A 20,387-nucleotide genomic window follows, 5' to 3' on the forward strand; every position below is an offset into this window, starting at 1 on the left:
TCCAGAGGCAAATTCCTGCTCAGCTGAGGTCTGAGTGATCATAGATTCACAATGAATATAGGTTAGATTGCTGACAATTTATGCTGTTGAGACAAACACGGTCTTCTGAGCTGATCTCAAAGCTCAAAGTAACTATTAAGGGGCCATCAAATGCCTAAATGATGAGGTGCATTTTAAAAAAAGTAATTATAAAATGTGTGGGTATGATGCATTTAAACTTTACCACTTAGCATACAATAAAGTTTCCTCACCCCAGCCCAGCCAATGACAGTCTCATGTTTATCCTTCCAGAAGTTTTCTGGATGTGTATATGCGTATATTGCTTTTTCATACAGAAAAGGGATCATTGGATACCCATTGCTCTGCATCTTCTCTTTATTTTTTTTATTTTTATTTTTTTTTATAAATTTATTTATTTTATTTATTTATTTTTGGCTGCGTTGGGTCTTCGTTGTGGCACGTGGGCTTTTCGTTGCGGTGGCTTCTCTTGTTGCAGAGTACGGGCTTTAGGCGCGCTGGCTTCAGTAGTTGTGGCTTGAGGGCTCTAGAGCGCAAGCTCAGTAGTTGTGGCACACGGGCTTAGTTGCTCCGTGGCATGTGGGATCTTCCCGGACTAGGGCTCGAACCTGTGTCCCCTGCATTGGCAGGTGGATTCTTAACCACAGTGACACCAGGGAAGTCCCCTTCTCTTTATTTTTTATTTTAACTTAATCTTAGAGATTATGTACTATCAGCATGTATAGAATTACTACAATTTTTAATGTTTTAAAATAAAAAATTATTAAATGAATATTCCAGAGTTTATTTAACAAGGTGTCTTGTTGGTTGTTTCAGGGTTTTTTTTGTTTTTGTTTTTGTTTTTTCCCGTAAATATATGCTGTGTCAGAACCTCCTGTATACACATCTGCAAATGCCTGTGGGGATTTATCTATAGGATCCATGACTGAAGTAGCAGTGCCGGGCCCAAGGCTTTACGATTAAATTTACATGAACATTGCCAACCATACTTTCTTTTTCAAGGATAAGGGGATTGTGAGTAGAACAGGTGCAGGTATGTTTATTTTAGTCGGGGTGTTTTCTGAAATAATTCGAGGTGGCTTAAAAAAAGGCACAGCAGACAGCAGCAGCACCTGGTATTGTAAATAGTTTTCGCAGGAAGCTCCTCCAAGCTCAGGAGGTCCTCCTTGGACCTGAGGACCCGAGCAGGGGGCAGGCCACACGGAGGTACAAAGTAGGGAGAGCAGACTGGAGGTGACCCTCCACCCTTGTGTACAGCCCAGCGCCGGACAGCCCTGCCTGGACGGTCTCTCAGGCCCGGTGCCTGGCAGGGGACGCAGGCAGCCCTTCTTCCAGGAGAGGACAGCGTCAGGGACCGCAGGCGACGGGTGGGGCTAGCGAGGCCGGTTCAGGGCGACCGCCTCCACCCACCCCAATTCGGGGAGGCTTCCTCCAGGGTCGAATACGGATACAACGTTGCCAGCCGAGGGCCAACTGTAAAGACGTCAAAGGGCGCTTTACTTAGGTCTGAAACACGACCTCGCGCGGACCAGCGGCTCCCAGGACGTTCCCCACCGCGACCCCCGCGACCCCCTCCCCGCCCCACGGCGTTAACCGTGGCCTGGGGGGGGGTCTCATGCCTGGAAACACCCCCAGTGCGTGCAGCGGGGCCCCTGGGGAGATGGGGGCAGTCCAGGCGGTCCGCACTGTCCGTGGTGCTGCCTCCCCACCCCCACCCCCCCGCCTCCACCGCCACGTGTGCCGGCCCACCATGCAGTTGCCCTGGCCCTGGGTCCAGCCTCCAGGCGGTCTGTGCTCCCGACAGATCCCCTCCCTCCACCCCCAATCCAGCCGTCCACCGACCTCGCTGTCCCGCACCCCAAGTGCTCCCGCCGGGCCCAAGCCCTCCGGGTACTCCAGCCGCGTCCGTTACTGGACACGGGCCCGTCCCTTCCCAGCCGGCGCCCCGCCAGGCCGCCCACCCCGGTGTCCCCCTGTCTCTCCCCGTGTCCCGTGTTCCCCCCGCTGTCCCCCTGTACCTCCCTGTCCCCTTGGCTTATCCCCCCTTGTGCCCCCCCCCCACCCGTATTCCCTCCCCGCTGTTCCCCTGTACTCCCGCGTCCCCGGCATGTCTCCCCGCTGTGTCCCCCCCGCACGTCCCGTGTCCCCTCCCCGCGTGTCCCCGCCGCCCCGCGCGCCGGCGGAACTGTGGGATCGCCGCGCACAGGAAGTGGCGGGGCGGCGCGGCCGAGGGCGGAGGGCGGCGGGCCGGGCGGGGCGGGATGGGGGCCGGGGGCGGCGGGCGCCGCACTCGCTGAGGCCCGACGCAGGGCCGGGCGCGCCCAGGGCCGGAGCGCAGCGGCCGGAGCGGCCCGGAGGCGACGCCGAGGCCGAGCGCGCGACGAGCAGGTGGCGGCGGCTGCAGGTGAGCGGCGCGGCCCCCGAGGTCGGCCCCCCGCCCGGCCCGCCGCCCGAGGTCGGGGCTCCCTCCACCGCCGCCCCAGGTCGCCCCTGACCCGGGCCCCGCGCCGCAGTGGGCCGGCTGCGCTCCCCCCGGCGCGGGGCCTGCGGGAGGACCGGGACTGGGGCCCGCGGGCCCCGGGTCCCCTCCCGGCCTCCCCCGGGCCTCGTCCGGCCGGGCCCAGGCCCCGTTCCCCTCCCCGTCCCCGCAGGCCCGCCTGGGGCGCTGCAGCCGGGCGCGCCGGTCCGGGCTGGCGCGCGGCCAGGGCCGGGGCACCCCAGGAGGGGCGGGCGACCCGGCTGGGCGAGGGCACGACACCCCCGCCCCTCTCCCCGCGGGGTTTCTCGGGCCCCTCTGCTTCCCGCGGATGCGACGTGCCCCCCCCCCACCCCCCCGGTTTCTGGGCGCTGGGGACCTGGGCCCCGAGCGCTCCCCCGACCCTGCGCTCTGCGGCCAGGGGTTAGTTTCACTTTTTGCTCGGCCAGGAGGGAGGGCTGCAGGTGGGAATGCGCAGCAGTGGTGGGTGCTGAGTGTTCAGATTTGACTTTGGCGCTTGGACCAAAGGCCGACTGTGAATTTCCACGGTTCCAGTCAGGTGATGGGGTCGGTCAGTAACCCAAGAGGCATTTGAGAGGAAAACCACCGCCACCCCCAGGGCCGCCCAGAGCACCCAGGTGGGTTGATCCTGCCCGAGGGTCTCAGGAAGGGAGGATGATCTAGCAGTTGAAGCTACCTTGAAAATATTGTGCAGGTTCTCTCTTTCTTTCTTCCAACTTTTTTTTTTTTTTTTTGGCTGTGTTGGGTCTTCGTTGCGGTGCACGGCCTTCTCACTGTGGTGGCTTCTCTTGTTGCAGAGCACTGGCTGTAGGTGCGGGCTTCAGTAGTTGTGGCATGTGGGCTCAGTAGTTGTGGCTCACGGGCTCTAGAGTGCAGGCTCAGTAGTTGTGGCGCGCAGGCTTAGTTGCTCCGTGGCATGTGGGATCTTCCCGGACCAGGGCTCGAACCCGTGTCCCCTGCATTGGCAGGCGGATTCTTAACCACTGTGCCACCAGGGAACACCCCCCCCCCCAGACTTTGTTTTAAAGCACACTATATACAGTCTCCTCTAAGAGAATACTAGAGCAGTTAGGTTCCTTTTCATAGGAAATATGATCTTATGAGAAGGAAAAATGAGGTGGGCCGTTGGCCTTGAGATAGACTGGAATGAGAATTGCCACCCATATTAAGGGTGGAAACCACCCAGAGATCCCAAACCCCTAGTGGTGTGTGGTGGCCTGGCGATGGCTGTGTGCTGAGGCGCCCAGTGATGTTGGACTAAGCCGGGGGGGATCCCCTACGTGTTCTGAATTACAGCTCTGCAGGCTGACTGTACTCATTTAGGGACTGCTAATCAACGTTTTCTCCATTTAAAAGCTTCATAAGGGATCTCAGTGAGATTCTGAACATTCTCTAATTTGATCATTTCCTGACTGCTTTCCCTCCCCCTTTTCTGGATCATCCTGGCTCCACCCTCCTTTCCCTCAAAGTTGCAGAGTTGGCCTGTTACAACTCACTTCTGTACCCCTTTCTCAGCCACCCTGAGGGAATCTTCGTGATTACATTGTTTAAAAAAAGGTGCTACATGTGATTGACATTCACACACACACGTGACTGACATTCAGAATGCCCACACATGTGGCTAAGGTTCAGCACGCACAGGCCCTCCTCTTGGCCTCGGAAGGGCAGGCCTTGATGTTCTGAACCACACTTCACGGGCACGCAGACCGGCTGTGTTGGCCGGAGCATGCTGCTCACCCCACCTGCGTGGGGCCTGCGGGGGCATGTCTGCCAAGAGGGCTGAGGCTGAGCAGTAGCCTGGAGAACGTGCGGGGGCAGGGTTAAAGTCCCTGTCGCAGGAGGTGAAGGGAGGTGCAGGAGGCACACTTGCATTGCCAGGGTGTGGACTCTAGAAGCCGCCTCCCGGGAGGATGGTGCTACGCCCTGGCCGGCAGGCTGATGTTCCGTGTGCCTGTCTCACGTCTAGGTGCCAGGGCCAGGGAAGCAAGCTGAAAGCAGTTGTTTATTTTGGAAGTCAGAAAAAGTGCACCCACCGAAGTGATCTGGTCTGTCCATTTTTACTCCAGCGTCCCACGTTAACTAGCGTGGGTCCTGATACACAGGGTTAGCCCTTTATTTACATGTGACACCTCTGATGGCACTTCCACCTTGGAAAAGAGTGGTCTGAGAAAACCCAGAGGTTTGGTTACCCCCTGAAGGTTGGGTCGCAAATCGGCGTGGCCAGAATTTTAACTAAGTTCCATGGACTCCCACCTGCTCAGCCCCATCTGTCTGCTAAAAGTCTGGAAACACTTTTATCTCTGGTCAAATCAGAGGTAGGAGGGAAATGTTGAAATCAATAGAAACAAGGAAAATGAGAAACAGAAATTGTGTTTGAGAAGAGCCAATTTACTGGGTTTTCCGGGGCGGGGTGGAGGGGAGGGTGTGGTCAACGTGTCCAATCGCATTGGACCCCCAAAACACACATCTTCCCCTGGCTTTCAGCCTGACCTAGCGTGGGAGACAGGAGAGGGGGCTTCAGTGGAGGTCAGTGGCGGCCCCTCGCTGTTAGCAGTTAGCCCCTGACCCCATCAAAGTCCACCTGGGGCAAAAGCAGTGGCTTCTGCTTCCATCTTTTTCTTCCCTCTCTTGGGCCTCATCAGAAACTCTAATATTTTACTGTTACAAGTTGTGGCGGATTGATATTTATAGAGCAAAGCATTGGATGCAATTGGCTACATTTGTCTGTTCCTTTCTTAATGATTTGACTATATGACATAAGATCTTTAGTTACTCAGTCTTCTCATTGAGAAATGTGTGTTACAGTCAGATTGGACTGAATTTTGTAAAACAATTGCTTGGAAATTTCATGGATTTTACTTTTGGTTGACCAAGGAATGCTTGAGGTTTTAAATGAGTTGTTTCACATTGTAAAGCGAAATGACTCTGACTTAATCTGTTGTTTCTAAAACCACTTCGTAATAATCTTAAACTAATCCTAAATTACTAATTTCAAAATGCTGGATTTTAGGCAAACACATGAGTGGTTCAGCCTGGGACAGTCTCTCATTTAGTTATTTAGAAGAATTCACCATGTCCTGATTATCTCTGTGGAGCAAAGTGCTAGAACCCGAAACACGGATCACCTGGGGCGGCATCTGTGTTTCTCTTTGGAGGTGGAGGAGCAGATGCCCGGGGAAAGTTGGCCCAAGTTCCCGCTGCAGGGCTGCAGCCTTTGGCCCTGGACGCTGTGCTTTAATTCGCTATGTCTTTCCACAAGTGCAGCCAGAAGGTCACAGATAGGATACATTTTAAATACTAGTGTTGAAAGAAACTGTATCCTTCAGTATGTGACAGGCAGAAGTCGTCTTCCAGACAGGAATGCTTTGCGTCGCGCAGGACGAAAAACCGAAGCTGAAGCTGGGCGCTCCTGGTGGGAGCTGCCTGCCAGCAGCCGAGAGGCCTGTCCTCAGGTGGCCCCAGGAGGCCATGCATCATTGATGTGGCTCTTCTCAGTTCCCTCTGAAAGTGGGTGGGGAATGAAGGCAGCGATAAGAAGGATGGTAGTGAGTTCTACCGTGAGCAGCAGTGAGAAGCCGCAGCGAGGAACACCTTTACCTGATCTGCTCTCACGGGGCCTGTGAGCCCCACTGGCTGCATCCCTGGGGGCGGGCGTGGGGTGGGGGACTGAATTCCAGAGCTCCAGCAGCGGGGGCTCTTTTTCTCTTCATCACTCGGTTTGCTGACCTGAAAACTTTATAAGTGTATGCTGACGTTCAGTGTGTCCCTGCTTTGCGTCTAGTCTGATGACAACAGCTCCAATTATTGCATCTCCATGAGGCGTCTTATGGGCTCATTATGTTGTTTCTGTGAGGACAGGGTATTGCCCCATTACACAGTTGGAGGAACTGGGTAGGAGAGCTTGGCCGCAGTCCCTCGGCTGGCAAGTGATGCCTCTAGATTTCCAACAAGGTCTCATTGAATCCAAACCAACGCGGTGCTCAGAAAACTCAATCTATGAAAATCTGCATTTTTGAAGCAGAAACTCAGTGACTGGCTTCACAGAAGTATTCATTTAAAAAAACCTTTTCGCTTGTAGGAGGCAGGCGAGACTTGGTGGACTGGGGCCCAGAAATCCCCACTGAAGACGATAGAAACAGGTACACACTAGAAATGATGTTGCCTGGGGAAGAAAGAAATTCCATTTATGCAGATTCATCTGTGCTCAGCTTTTCATTTTCCGCTCTGTAGCAGTAAAGTGAAGAGCTGCCTATTGACTCTTAACATAAAGAATGTGCTGATGATTGGGTTATGCTTTTCATACATTGATTTCTAATTAGACCATCGTCCCAGGCTAACTGGAGTGATTGATTGAATGAATGAATGAAGATACACATCATCCTTATGTTCAGAGAGAAATTAATCAATTGGTATACCTTCCAAAATATAGCTTGCTAGGAGTGATTTTTGCCAAAATAAGACAAGTCAGATTGTTAGATGAAGCCGTCACCTGTTTGGGTTCTGCGTGAGGATGACACAGGCACCCCCCAACCCCCGGCAGCAGCTTCTCTCTTGAGGGGAGTCTGAGTGTCAAAGCACCCTGACAGCCTCAGAGACAAAGTTTAGTGACTTGGAATCCACAAAAGTAGAAATAAATAAGCGCAACAGTAAAAATAATCCCAAACCGTGAATAGTCCCTTGGCCCCCGGCAGCGTTTTGGTTTAGTTTTAGGAAAAGCCCTGCAGTCTGCCAGGTCCCCTTGAGCTGTTATTTGGGCTCCTTTGCTATAACTAGTGGTGAGCTGGTACACAAAAGTGAGTGTCCAGCGATGAAAGGAAGCAGAGTGCTTCTAGACGGGGGGCAGAGGTCAGAGCACACGCGTGTTAGCTATTTTCAGCTTCCTAAATCGAGGCACTACCTACTGTAACTTCAGTTCTAGAACGTTTGTTAGAAAATGCTTTGGTGGCCTGCGGTGCAGTTCTAGCTCCAAGCCAACAGGGTGTTTTCCTGGGGTCCCAACTGCTTTGTACCTGGCACTTCTTTAAATTTTAATGAGTTATTGGGTATAAATATTTCTACTTTGGTAAACAAAGCTATATGTGAAAGCTGTAGACACACATCTAACAAGTGCCAGACGGGGGTGGCCATGCCGATGAGTGATGACTGTACGTCTGTTCTCTCGGATGTGCCTTGCCTGACCCCCAGCCTCTGACCCCTCTGACCCCCAGCCACGGACCTCTAGCAGACATGCCAGGCAGGTACGGGACCAAAGTCACTAGCTCTTTGGTCTGCTGAGACAAGACAAAAATCTAGATCTTTCTATGCAATTATTTATTTTTAACAAGCTGCAAGCAAATGAAAAAATGTTCCTGCCTGAATTTAGCCTCTGGGCCACTAGTTTTACAACCTCTGGTCTACAATATTTGTTTAATTTTCAAAATAAAGTAAGTGAGCCAATTAAATGAGGACTAAATGGGCACTTTCAAAATGAATGCAAGAGAAGCAAAACAAGAATAACAGAAACCCAAGACTTTATGTACGGATGAAAACCCAAAGAATTGTCTTTCTTATCTCAGCCATGGCTGCTGGAAACAGGATGGGGTTACATGATACTGGATAGAGGAAAAGAGAAGATGGTACCCAGAGGGGTGTCAGTCTGGGAACAGAGGAACTCCATATGTCTCCAAGTGCGTGCAGGAGGCCCTCCTGAGGTCCATGTAAAGATGAAGTAATGTTTACAAAATGCATCGGGACTTTTACCAGAAGGCACTCCTCATCTTGCTCTGTTTTGATGGCATGTTCTGTGTCCACGCCTCTCCTTACACGTGTAGAATGGGACCACTGGGCGGGGAAGTCCAGGCAGGTTAAAATTTACACAGTGATATTTACACTGGGCTGTTTCCCAGAGTGATGGGAAAGACTCAGACTAAGGGTGTAAGTGGACCCACATACTCCATAGCACGTGGTATTGTCATTAATTTTTGCAAATAGATTGGATGCAAAATGTTACTGTCTGATTGTGGCCTTGATTTGTGTTTCCTGGTAGATGGAGTTGATACTCTCCCTATATTTACTGGTAGACGTGTTTCCTCCCTTGTGAATTCCTTCACCCATTTTCCTGTTAGGTGATAACTTTTTCTTATGTATTCCTTACATATAATTCTATATGATATGTTTCCTTATGTATTAAGGATAGTGATCCTTTGTTGTAATGTGTTCATCAGGTACCTTTCCTAGCCGTGTCTTGTCTTTTTACTTTATTTTGATGAATAGAAATTCTTAATTTAATGTAGAGTTTATCCGTCTTTTCTTTTGTGGCCTTTCGAGTGTTGCTGAGAAGTCCTTCCCAGCCCTGGGGTCACTCGTGTGTTCTCCTGTGTTTTCTCGTGGAAGTTGTAACGTTTGCTTTCCACGCTGAAGCCCTTAGTCCCTCGGGAGTGGACTCTGTGGTGACGAGTAGGGAGCTCTGTCCCCATGTGGAGAACAGTTGTCCTGACACCAGCCTCAGCCGCTTGGTCCTCTTTCCCTGCTGACCTGTTGTGCCACTGCGGCCGTGTGTCCAGTCCCCTCGGTTGGCTTGTCTGTCCCGCCAGTCCGTGTGTCTGCGTGAGTGGCGCCTGCCCCCGTTGCTGTCTGGACATTCTCCCCGCTACCGCCCCGCTGCCCCCTGGGTTCTCTAGAGCGCCTGGCTATTCTTGCTCTGTGTTTATCTGTGTTAAAATCAGCTTGTCAAGTTTCATGAAAAACTTTGTCAGGATTTAGATAGAAATTGCACCAATTCCATAGATCAGTTGAGGGGAATTTCTATTTTATGGTATTAAGACTTCCTGCTGTAAACGTGGTGTGTCTCAACTGATGTAGATCTTCTCAAATGGCTTTTAATAAGGCCCTGTATATACTATAAGTATACGCTCTTAGACTCTGTGGTTAAATTTATTTCCAGGTGTCCTTATTATTTTTGTTACTTTCATAAGTGGTATTTTTAAATTTTATTTTTTTATTTAAAAAAATTTCTAACTCTTGTTGGTGTTGAACAGAAATGCAGTTGATTTTGGGTATCGATTTTATATCCAGTCACCTTGCCAATCTCTATTTCTTATAATTTACCTGTACATTTCAGGGATTTTCTGCATAGACAGGGAATGGTGATGGCTTCGTTTCTTCCTTATCCCTTTAATATTTTTCCATCCTGTTTTACTGCCTGGGCCAGGGCCGTCAGGACCGTATTGAATGGAAGTGTGATGGGGCGTTTTTGTCCTATTCCTGATTTTCAGGAAATGCTGCTCAGTTTTCCCGTTTGGTGTTGGTACAAACACGGAGGCCGCTTAGTTCAGAATCTCCCTATGGCTCCTCCTGGGAACAAAGGAGCAAACAGATGGAAGGAAATAAGAGGAGAAGAGATTCAAGACTTACCTTCATGGGTCATCAGGGAGACGCAAAAATAAAAGCACAGTGAGATGCCGGCCTACCGCACCGGGGGAGTCAGAACGTAGAGAGAGTGCCTGGGCCAGGTGTGGGCACAGACGTGAGTCAACGGAGCGCAGGTGTGGGTGTAGACTGGTGGGCCGTGTCTGCACAGGGGGCTTTCACCTCTTGGCGCACCTGGCACGTGGTCCCCGGGACGTCTGGGCGCCCCCAGTATGGGCAAGGTGTCCCCAGCAGCACTGCTTACTAACGGCCCCGGGGACACTGCTGGGGGAGAGGCCGGGGTTAGGGCGAGGCATACGGCATGGGGGGCGGTAAGAACGCCTTTTCAGATTTCTTGTATTGAAGTGACGATGTACTGGGAGGAGACTCAAGGCTTCACATAAGGGGTGGGAGGGTGCAGCGGGGAGGGGCCACAGTGTGTTACGTATCTCCTTGGACTATGTTACCTGTTTACAATAATGAAATTATAAAAAAAAAAAAAGAGAGAGAGAGAGAATGCTTATTTTTCTTTAGATGCCCCCTTTCCGGTTAAGAAAGTTGTCTTGTTTATACAAATATTTGATTGAAAATGTTTTATCAAAGACTTTTTCTGCATGTATTAAGCTGATTGTATAAGATTTCCTCCTTTGATAGGTTGATTTGGTGAAGTACATGAGTAGATTTTCTTGCTTTTCTGGGAATGTCCCATCTTGGCCATGATATATTATTTTGTATTGCATTACCACATTTGGTTTGTTAATGTTTTATTTAGGATTTGTTGCACCTTTGTTTAGAAGTGCGCATGGCTTGTAATTGTCCTTTATTATACTGTCCCCGTCTGGTCTGGGTTTGGTGCTGATACTGGTCTCACCATATGAGCAGCCAGTGTTGCCTCCTTTTCTGTGGTATAAAAGAGCTCATGTGAGGCTGAGGTTATGCGTTTCTTACATAATTTCTTGGTCTGGGCCTGGCTTTCGTGCAGACAGATTTTTACATCCTGGTCGATTACTTTAATAGTACAGATCTGTTCAGCTTTTCCAGACTTTTAAAATAAGATTTGGTATTATTTTCTAGGGAGTGATCTGCATTAGTTATCTGTTGCTATATAACAAATGACCCCAACACTTACTGGCTGTCAACAGCACTTACCATCTCACCGTTTCTGTGGTCCAGGAATCCAGGCTCAGCTTAGATGGGTCCTCAGGCCCGGGGTCCCTCACAGGCGGTGAGCAAGGTGTCGCCTGGGGCTGCAGTCTTATCTGAAGGCGCCGCGGGGTAAGGATCCCTCTTCAAGTTCATTCATGTTTCTGTCAGGATTCAGGTCCTTGCCAGTTGTTCTGAGGGCTCCCCAACCTGGCAACTTGTCCGTCAGAGTGAGAGTGAGAGGGGGAGAGGGAGGGAGAGAGAGCACCAGCTAGACGCAGTCTCAGTGTTGTAAACCACATCTCAGACGCCACCTTCCACTACTTTTCTTGTCCACTTTTTGTTGGAAGCCAGTCACTAGGTCCAGCCCACCCTCAAGGGTGCGGGTTACACAAGGGTGTGAACCATGGGGGTCATCTTAGACCTGTGTACCCCAGTATCCATGTCAGTTACATTGTCAGTTTCTTGGTACAAAAGTCATAATATTTTCTTAATTTTTAAATCTCTACTGTATCTGACATTAAGCTCCCCCTTTCATTCCTAAAATGTTTTTGCTTTTCTTTTTTCTTGATTCATCTTAGCAGAGGCTTCTCTGTTTCATTGCCATTCGCAAAGAGCCGACTTTCAGTTTTATAGATCTTGTCCAACACATCTTTGGTTCCCATGTCATTAATTTATCCTTTCGTTGTAATCGTATCTTTCTACACTCCCTGGGTTTTGCTTTTTTTTTCTTTCCTGGTGTTCCCTTTACAGATTATTGAGTTGAAAGCTTAACTTCTTTTTTATTTTTTCTAAGCATAGTTTCTTAATTTTCAGACTTTATTTCTATCGTAAGCATTTAAGGCTATAACCTTCCTTCCTGGTTCTGCTGTCCTATGTCCTGTATATTTTGGCGTGCAGTACTGTCGTTGCTCAGTATTTGAGTTTTTGAGCATTTAAAAATCCTTTATTATTCTTCTGTGACCCATGAGTGATACAGAGGTACTTTTATTTTCTAAATGCACTGGGATTTTAGGTTATATATTTACTATTGACTTCACCTCAGAAGCCTTGTGGGCAGAGGACATGGTCTGTGTGGCACTGACTGGCATTCTCTGAGACGTGGATTACACCCTGTCACCTCCTCCTGGCTCAGGGACCCGCTGTCAGTTCCGCTGTCCTTCCTACATCAGTAATGTTTCCTCTCTGCTGTGTTTGTGGTCCCTTTTACATCCAGTATTCTTCAATTTCATGGTGGCATCTCCAGAGTGGATTTCTTCTTATTTTCCTGCTTTGGAGTCAGTGTGCTTCCTGAGGATAAAGTTTTGTGTCTCTCAGTAATTCTGGAAAAATTTCAGCCATTCTTTTGTTGAATTTTGCTTCTACCTTATGCTTGCCTTTCTCACACCATCTTCCAGGCCTCTTCAACTCTTGTTCATGTCTGTCTTTTAGTTTTTTTTTTTTTTTTGCCACATTCTGGGTGATTTCCTCAGCTTTCCTTTCCAGTTTTCCAGCTCCATCTTCATCTCTGTCTAATCTGCTGCTTAACCTGCTCATTAAACTGTTCATTTCGGTGATTATAGTTTTCATTCTCAAACGTTCTCTGTGATTCTTTCCAAACCCGCCTCTTCTCTTGCTTGGTGTTATTTTCTTTGCACATATTTCAATTTCCTTTTTTATCTCTAAGCATATTATTCTATATGCTGCAAAGAATAATGCCAAAGTAATAATAGCACCCCAAGTAATACCAAAGTCTAAACGTCTTGGGGGTTGAATTCCACCGTTTGTCATGCTGCCTCTCACTCCCTGAAGCTAGTTTCTTGTGTGCCTTGTCACTTGGACTGTGATCTTGTATCCAGGAGAACTTTGTCTGCAGATTCCCTGGAGCACATCTCCCTGGACAGGTTCTGCCTTCAGGAGTGCTGCCTGCTTCTGCCAGGAGCCCAGGAGTGGGACTGATCTGGAACCATTATAGGTTAATTTTCTGGACTCATAAAAGGGAACTTCTGAAGACATCATTGACAAAGAAGGAAAATGATCCCAAAACAAAACTCTGAGCTTGAAGAGATTGCTAAGGTGAATCGATACAAATCCTGATGAATAAACAATAATGAAAGTCAAGGAATGCCGTAGGTTCGAGTATACCTAAGTGACTAAGCTAACTTGGGGTAAATTTTATCCTGGCGTACAACTGCCTGGTGGAAGACAATTGTGGTGTCCGGGGAGCTTAAAGCCGGGGGCCCCTCCCTCTCAGTGCACATCTTTATCAAGCGCTTTAACCAGTTTGGGACACAACTGCAAAACCTGTCTCAGATTTTGTCTTCAATGAACTTAACTTCTCTGTCATCCATACAACTGAGGTGGTGTCTGCTTTTTTAGAACTGGAGACTAAGCCACCATCCAAACAGTTTTCTTCAAATGACGTTTTTGGTAGCTGGAAAACTACCATACATGTGCAGTGCGCAGTGTATGCCAGTAAAAGTGAAAGGGCATGATTTTTTAAGATGGTTAATACATTTTAGCATGTCCAATTTCAAAACTGGAAAATAAATGTCAGGACTTCCCTGGTGGTCCAGTGGGTAAAACTCTGCGTTCCCAGTGCAGGTGGCCCGGGTTCGATCCCTGGTTGGGGAACTGATCCCCACATAGAGGCCGCAACCAAGGAGTCTGCACGCAGCAACTAAAGATCCTGCGTGCCGCAATGAAGATCCCACGGGCCACAACTAAGACCCGGTGCAGCCAAAATAAATAAAATAAATAAATAAATAAATATTTTAAAAAAGGAAACTAAATGTGAAGGGAAAGACCATTAAGCATCTGGGATGGTGTTATCTGGGGGGCTGTGCCTGAGGTCGTGTCTGCCAGGGGCCTCCCATCCCTCCTTGTTGTTTTAATTACCTGCGAGGCCGTGACCCCAGCTCGCTCTCCTCTCAGCTCCGAGCCCTAAACCCCAGGCCCACAGGTTCCCCTGCAGGCTGTGTGTCCTCAGCCCAGGCGCCCGATCTCAGCAGGCCTCCCCTGTCCACCCGCAGCTGTGAACCACCCCTACCCTCTCCCCGTCTCCTGCGGTGAGGTCACCGCGCTGGTGTCCAAGCCAGGCACCTGCCCCGCTGGGACCCCTTCCTCCGTGTCTCTCCCCCAAACCCCCACTGTCCCTCGTGGAACCTCACTGATTCCCCCCGAGACAGGCCACACACGGGCTGCTCCGGTGCCCCCAAAGGTCCCCAGCCTCCAGCTCTGCTCCCACCAGATTCCTTCTCTAGGGCGCATCGAGATTCTGTTTCAGTAGCCCCAGTACTGTCCCTGTCACTCCCTGGCTCCAGCCCCCGTGGTGATGCCCCACCGATGCCTCCTCCCCTTCCTGGTCCTCGACGTCCCCCAACCTGGTCCCGGCTTCTCCCCCGAGGCGCGCTGCACCTTGGACCTCTCACTTCCCCAGGAGGCCTTCCCCATCCCGAGTGTGAGTCGAAATGCACACGCACGCACACATGTGCTCACACGTGCACACACGTATGCTCACATATACCCACACGTGGACCATGTCGTACAGGCTGTCTTTGCGGCCCACTTTCCTTGGTTCACGTCACAGTGCTGACCTTTGCCATCTGCCCCTGTCCCTGGGTAAAGACCGCGAGGGCCATGCTTGACTCCGTTGTGTGGACAGCGACGCCTGCAGCCAGCCGTGCTGGCGGCACCGAAGCTGTTTCTGTCTCCCTGTCGGGAGTCCGGCGGGCACCCTGCACGGCTCTTCCCTGGTCGGCTTCCTGAGGGCAAGTCCTCCCGGCAATCGCTGAGCCAGGGTCCTCACGGCCAGAAACTTCCGAGCCCTGTGGCTGACTTACCCCCAAAGAGACCACGCCCGTTTCCACTCACACCAGTAATACTGGAAAGAATAACACCATTCTAGGTGCCTAATAGTTTTCTCATTTCCACTTTGTTTTGCAGTTTTGAAATCCAGCCTGCTAGGGCTTTGTCCCTGCGTTTCACTGTGCACTGCGGCAGTAGGCAGTAGCATAACCGACGCTGTCCCCTGTGTGTTAAGGCCCGCAGTGCAAATACATGGCAGGTGGCTGGCCTTTCCCCGTGGGAGCTGCGGGATGGGCCGTGGGCTCGAGTGGCTCCCAGGAGGTGACTTCATGCCTCTCGGTGGTGGCCCTCTGCTCATTGCTCCCCCGGGGGCTGGTGAGGGTTAGAAAGCAGGTACTTTGCAGGTGAAGGTACTGTGCAGAGCGGTGTCACACACGAGGCGCCGCACGCGTGTCAGAGCAGCGATGCCACGCGTGGCGGTGAGTGGCGCGTCCCGGCAGGGCTGCCCGGGGACAACAGCACGTGGACAAGCGACCCGAGGCCGTGAGCGCCGCAGGGAGGGCAGAGATGGACATGGCTGGGCTCTGCACAGGCTCGTTCCCAAAACGGCCACCGTGTCCTTAGGCAGCTGACAAGGGTCACGGCTGCCTCTCGTCTGGTGCCCCTCAGGTGCAGAGCAAGAGAATGGTGGGTTTTGTCCGTCCGCGTTGCTCTCTGTTTTTGCAGAAGCCTGTGGCGGAGGCCTTAGGCTGCGTCCTGCTGTGTCCGGCGCGTTTCTGGAACACGGGAGAGGCCGCTGTCCTCCAGCCCGCGCCCAGACCGAGCGCTTGTCTAACATCGCAGAAGTGCTGGCTTTCTGTGCCAACTTGACGTGTCCCTCAGTGCTGAATCACTTCATGGCTCAGCACACCCGAGAGGAGCTTCTCTTTCCTCTAAAGCATCCTGAGGGCAGCCGGGATGCTGGCCGCCGGGCCTCAAGGGCCACCTGCCCTCTGTGTGGCGGGAGAGGGCAGGGCACCTTGTCCGTCTGTCCCTGTGTGGCTCTGAGGTTGCTCCTCGGGGGTGAGAGGCTGTGTTTGTGAATCACTGGGAGAAAATCAAGCCGGGACTTGGCATGGAGTCCTGATTGTTTAATGCTGCGAGTTCAGTTTCAGGCTTTTGGTGGAGTGGGCCTAAAGGAGCCTGTCCCGCTTTGTCCGCAGGGACTCTGATGGGCTCAGAGTGGATAAGCTCCCTTTCTCAGCAGTTTTCTTGCCATTTGTGTGTGTGTGTGTGTGTGTGTGTGTGTGTGTGACATACACACCTGTGGCCCTTTGAAAATAAATGTCAAAATGTGCAATCACGAGAGGAGGGGCAAGATGGCGGAAGAGTAAGACGCGGAGATCACCTTCCTTCCCACAGATACAGTAGAAATACATCTACACGTGGAACTGCTCCTACAGAACACCCACTGAACGCTGGCAGAAGACGTCAGACCTCCCAAAAGGCAAGAAAATCCCCACGTACTTGGGTAGGGTAAAAGAAAAAAGAAATAACAGAGACAAAAGAATAGGGACGGGACCTGCACCAGTGGGAGGGAGCCGTGAAGGAGGAAAGATTTCCAGGCACTAGGAAGCCCCTTTGCGGGCAGAGACTGCGTGTGGCAGAGGGGGGAAGCTTCGGAGCCGCGGAGGAGAGCGCAGCCACAGGGGTGCGGAGGGCAAAGCGGAGAGACTCCCGCACAGAGGCTCGGCGCCAACCAGCACTCACCAGCCCGAGAGGCTTGTCGGCTCACCCGCCGGGGCGGGCGGGGGCTGGGAGCTGAGGCTTGGGCTTTGGTGCTAGCCGGGAGGGAGTCCGGGAAAAAGTCTGCAGCTGCTGAAGAGGCAAGAGACTTTTTCTTGGCTCTTTGTTTCGCGGCGCGCAAGGAGAGGGGATTCAGAGCGCTGCCTAAACAAAATCCAGAGACGGGTGCGAGCCGCAGCTATCAGCGCGGATCCCACAGCAACAGGGGCGCAGAGGGAAAAACGGAGAGATTCCCGCACAGAGGCTCAGCGCCGAGCAGCGCTCACCAGCCCGAGAGGCTTGTCTGCTCAGCCGCCGGGGCGGGCGGGGCTGGGAGCTGAGGCGTGGGCTTCGGTCGCAGGGAGAGGACTGGGGTTGGCGGCGTGAACACAGCCTGAAGGGGTTGGCGTGCCGCGGTGAGCCAGGAGGGAGCCGGAGAGGAGGTCTGCAGCCGCCGAAGAGGCAAGAGGCTTTTTCTTGCCTCTATGTTTCGCGGCGCGCAAGGAGAGGGGATTCAGAGCGCCGCCTAGACGAACTCCAGAGGCGGGCGCGAGCCGCGGCTAACAGCGCAGACCCCAGAGACGGGCGCGAGCCGCGGCCATCAGCGCGGACCCCAGAGACTGGTAGGAAACGCTAAGGCTGCTGCTGCCGCCACCAAGAACCCTGTGTGCGAGCACAGGTCACTCTCCACACCGCCCCTCCCGGGAACCTGTGCAGCTCGCCGCTGCCGGGCTCCCGTGATCCGGGGACAACTTCCCCGGGAGAACGCACGGCGTGCCTCAGGCTGCTGCAACGTCACGACGCCTCTGACACCGCAGGCTCGCCCCGCCTCCTCCGTATCGCTCCCTCCCCCGGCCTGAGTGAGCCAGAGCCCCCGAAGCAGCTGCTCCTTTAACCCCGTTCTGTCTGGGCGGGGAACGGATGCCCTCAGGCGACGTACATGCAGAGGCGGGTCCAAATCCAAAGCTGAACGCTGGGAGCTGTACGAACAAAGAAGAGAAAGGGAAATCTCTTCCAGCAGCCTCAGAAGCAGCGGATTAAAGCTCCACAAACAACTTGATGTGCCTGCATCTGTTGAATACCTGAATAGACAACGAATCATCCCAAATTCAAAAGGTGGACTTTAGGAGCAGGATATATTAATTTCCCCTTTTCCTTTTTTTGTGACCGTATATGTGTATACTTCTGGGTGAGATTTTGTCTGTATAGCTTTTCTTTCACCATCAGTCCTAGGGTTAGGTCCGTCCATTTTTTTTTTTTTTTTTTTTTACTTAAAAAAAATTTTTTTTTTCTTAATAATTTTTTCCATATTTTCTATTTTTAGAAATTAAAAAATTTTTTAATAAGTTTTTTCATATTTTTTATTTTAAAAAATTAAAATTTTTTTTTTAATAAATTTTTTTCTTAAAAATTTTTTTCTTATTTTTTACTATAAAAAATTAATAAATCTATTTTTAAGAATTAAAAAAATTTTTTTCTGAATACATTTACTTTTAATAATTTTTTTTCTTATTTTTTATTATAATAGCTTATTTTATTTTATTTTATCCTCTTTTTTTCTTTCTATTTTTTCTCCCTTATATTCTGAGCTGTGTGGATGAAAGGCTCTTGGTGCTCCAGCCAGGCATCAGGGCTGTGCCTCTGAGGTGGGAGAGCCAACTTCAGGACACTGATCCACAAGAGACCTACCAGCTCCACGTAATACCAAACGGCAAAAATCTCTCAGAGATCTCCATCTCAACATCAAGACCCAGCTTCACTCAACGACCAGCAAGCTACAGGGCTGGACACCCTATGCCAAACAACTAGCAAGACAGGAACACAGCCCCATCCATTAGCAGGGAGGCTGCCTAAAATCATAAGGCCACAGACACCCCAAAACACACCACCAGACGTGGACGTGCCCACCAGAAAGACAAGATTCAACCTCATCCACCAGAACACAGGCAATAGTCCCCTCCACCAGGAAGCCTACACAGCCCACTGAACCAGCCTTACCCACGGGGGACAGATACCAAAAACAACGGGAACTACGAACCTGCAGCCTGTGAAAAGGAGACCCCAAACACAGTAAGATAAGCAAAATGAGACGACAGAAAAACACACAGCAGATGAAGGAGCAGGGTCAAAACACACCAGACCTAACAAATGAAGAGGAAATAGGTAGTCTACCTGAAAAAGAATTCAGAATAATGATAGTAAGGATGATCCAAAATCTTGGAAATAGAATAGACAAAATGCAAGAAACATTTAACAAGGACGTAGAAGAACTAAAGAGGAACCAAGCAACGATGAAAAACACAATAAATGAAATTAAAAATACTCTAGATGGGATCAATAGCAGAATAACTGAGGCAGAAGAAAGGATAAGTGACCTGGAAGATAAAATGGTGGAAATAACTACTGCAGAGCAGGATAAAGAAAAAAGAATGAAAAGAACTGAGGACAGTCTCAGAGACCTCTGGGACAACATTAAACGCACCAACATTCGAATTATAGGGGTTCCAGAAGAAGAAGAGAAAAAGAAAGGGACTGAGAAAATATTGAAGAGATTATAGTTGAAAACTTCCCTAATATGGGAAAGGAAATAGTTAATCAAGTCCAGGAAGCACAGAGAGTCCCATACAGGATAAACCCAAGGAGAAACACGCCAAGACACATATTAATCAAACTGTCAAAAATTAAATATAAAGAAAACATATTAAAAGCAGCAAGGGAAAAACAACAAATAACACACAAGGAATCCCCATAAGGTTAACATCTGATCTTTCAGCAGAAACTCTGCAAGCCAGAAGGGAGTGGCAGGATATACTTAAAGTGATGAAGGAGAAAAACCTACAACCAAGATTACTCTACCCAGCAAGGATCTCATTCAGATGTGATGGAGAAATTAAAACCTTTACAGACAAGCAAAAGCTGAGAGAGTTCAGCACCACCAAACCAGCTTTACAACAAATGCTAAAGGAACTTCTCTAGGCAAGAAACACAAGAGAAGGAAAACACCTACAATAACAAACCCAAAACATTTAAGAAAATGGAATAGGAACATACATATCGATAATTACCTTGAATGTAAATGGATTAAATGCTCCCACCAAAAGACACAGACTGCTGAATGGATACAAAAACAAGACCCATATATATGCTGTCTACAAGAGACCCACTTCAGACCTAGAGACACATACAGACTGAAAGTGAGGGGATGGAAAAAGATATTCCATGCAAATGGAAATCAAAAGAAAGCTGGAGTAGCAATTCTCATATCAGACAAAATAGACTTTAAAATAAAGAATATTATAAGAGACAAAGAAGGACACTATATAATGATCAAGGGATCGATCCAAGAGGAAGGTATAACAATTGTAAATATTTATGCACCCAACATAGGAGCACCTCAATACATAAGGCAAATACTAACAGCCATAAAAGGGGAAATTGACAGCAACACAATCATAGTAGGGGACTTTAACACCCCACTTTCACCAATGGACAGATCATCCAAAATGAAAATAAATAAGGAAACACAAGCTTTAAATGATACATTAAACAAGATGGACTTAATTGATATTTATAGGACATTCCACCCAAAAACAACAGAATACACATTTTTCTCAGTGCGCATGGAACATTCTCCAGGATAGATCATATCTTGGGTCACAAATCAAGCCTTGGTAAATTTAAGAAAATTGAAATCGTATCAAGTATCTTTTCCGACCACAACGCTATGAGACTAGAAATCAATTACAGGAAAAGATCTGTAAAAAATACAAACACATGGAGGCTACACAATACA

At 49.8% G+C, this 20,387-nt stretch overlaps 2 protein-coding genes across 6 annotated transcripts in view; both read left to right on the forward strand.

Moving 5' to 3' along the window:
* Nucleotides 1-1,678: 1,678 nt before the first annotated feature.
* On the forward strand, nt 1,679-2,512 carry LOC118894086 (basic proline-rich protein-like). The gene has a single exon (XM_036849732.1). The coding sequence runs from the start codon at nt 1,679-1,681 to the stop codon at nt 2,510-2,512; it is 834 nt and encodes a 277-aa protein (XP_036705627.1).
* The window catches only part of AGPAT3 (1-acylglycerol-3-phosphate O-acyltransferase 3), a 97,755-nt gene continuing 79,676 nt past the window's right edge, over nt 2,309-20,387 (forward strand). For 2 of the 5 annotated variants that reach the window (XM_036850095.1, XM_036850098.1), the window contains exon 1: nt 2,309-2,422. The gene's annotated coding sequence lies outside the window, so the exon portion shown is untranslated. Of the gene's footprint in view, nt 2,423-3,049; nt 3,210-6,593; nt 6,655-20,387 lie in introns of all 5 variants that reach the window. The other 3 variants (XM_036850096.1, XM_036850094.1, XM_036850097.1) reach the window with 3 other exon arrangements.

This window comes from Balaenoptera musculus, chromosome 4 (assembly GCF_009873245.2).
Source record: "Balaenoptera musculus isolate JJ_BM4_2016_0621 chromosome 4, mBalMus1.pri.v3, whole genome shotgun sequence".
In the NCBI taxonomy this organism is placed as follows: Eukaryota; Metazoa; Chordata; class Mammalia; order Artiodactyla; family Balaenopteridae; genus Balaenoptera; species Balaenoptera musculus.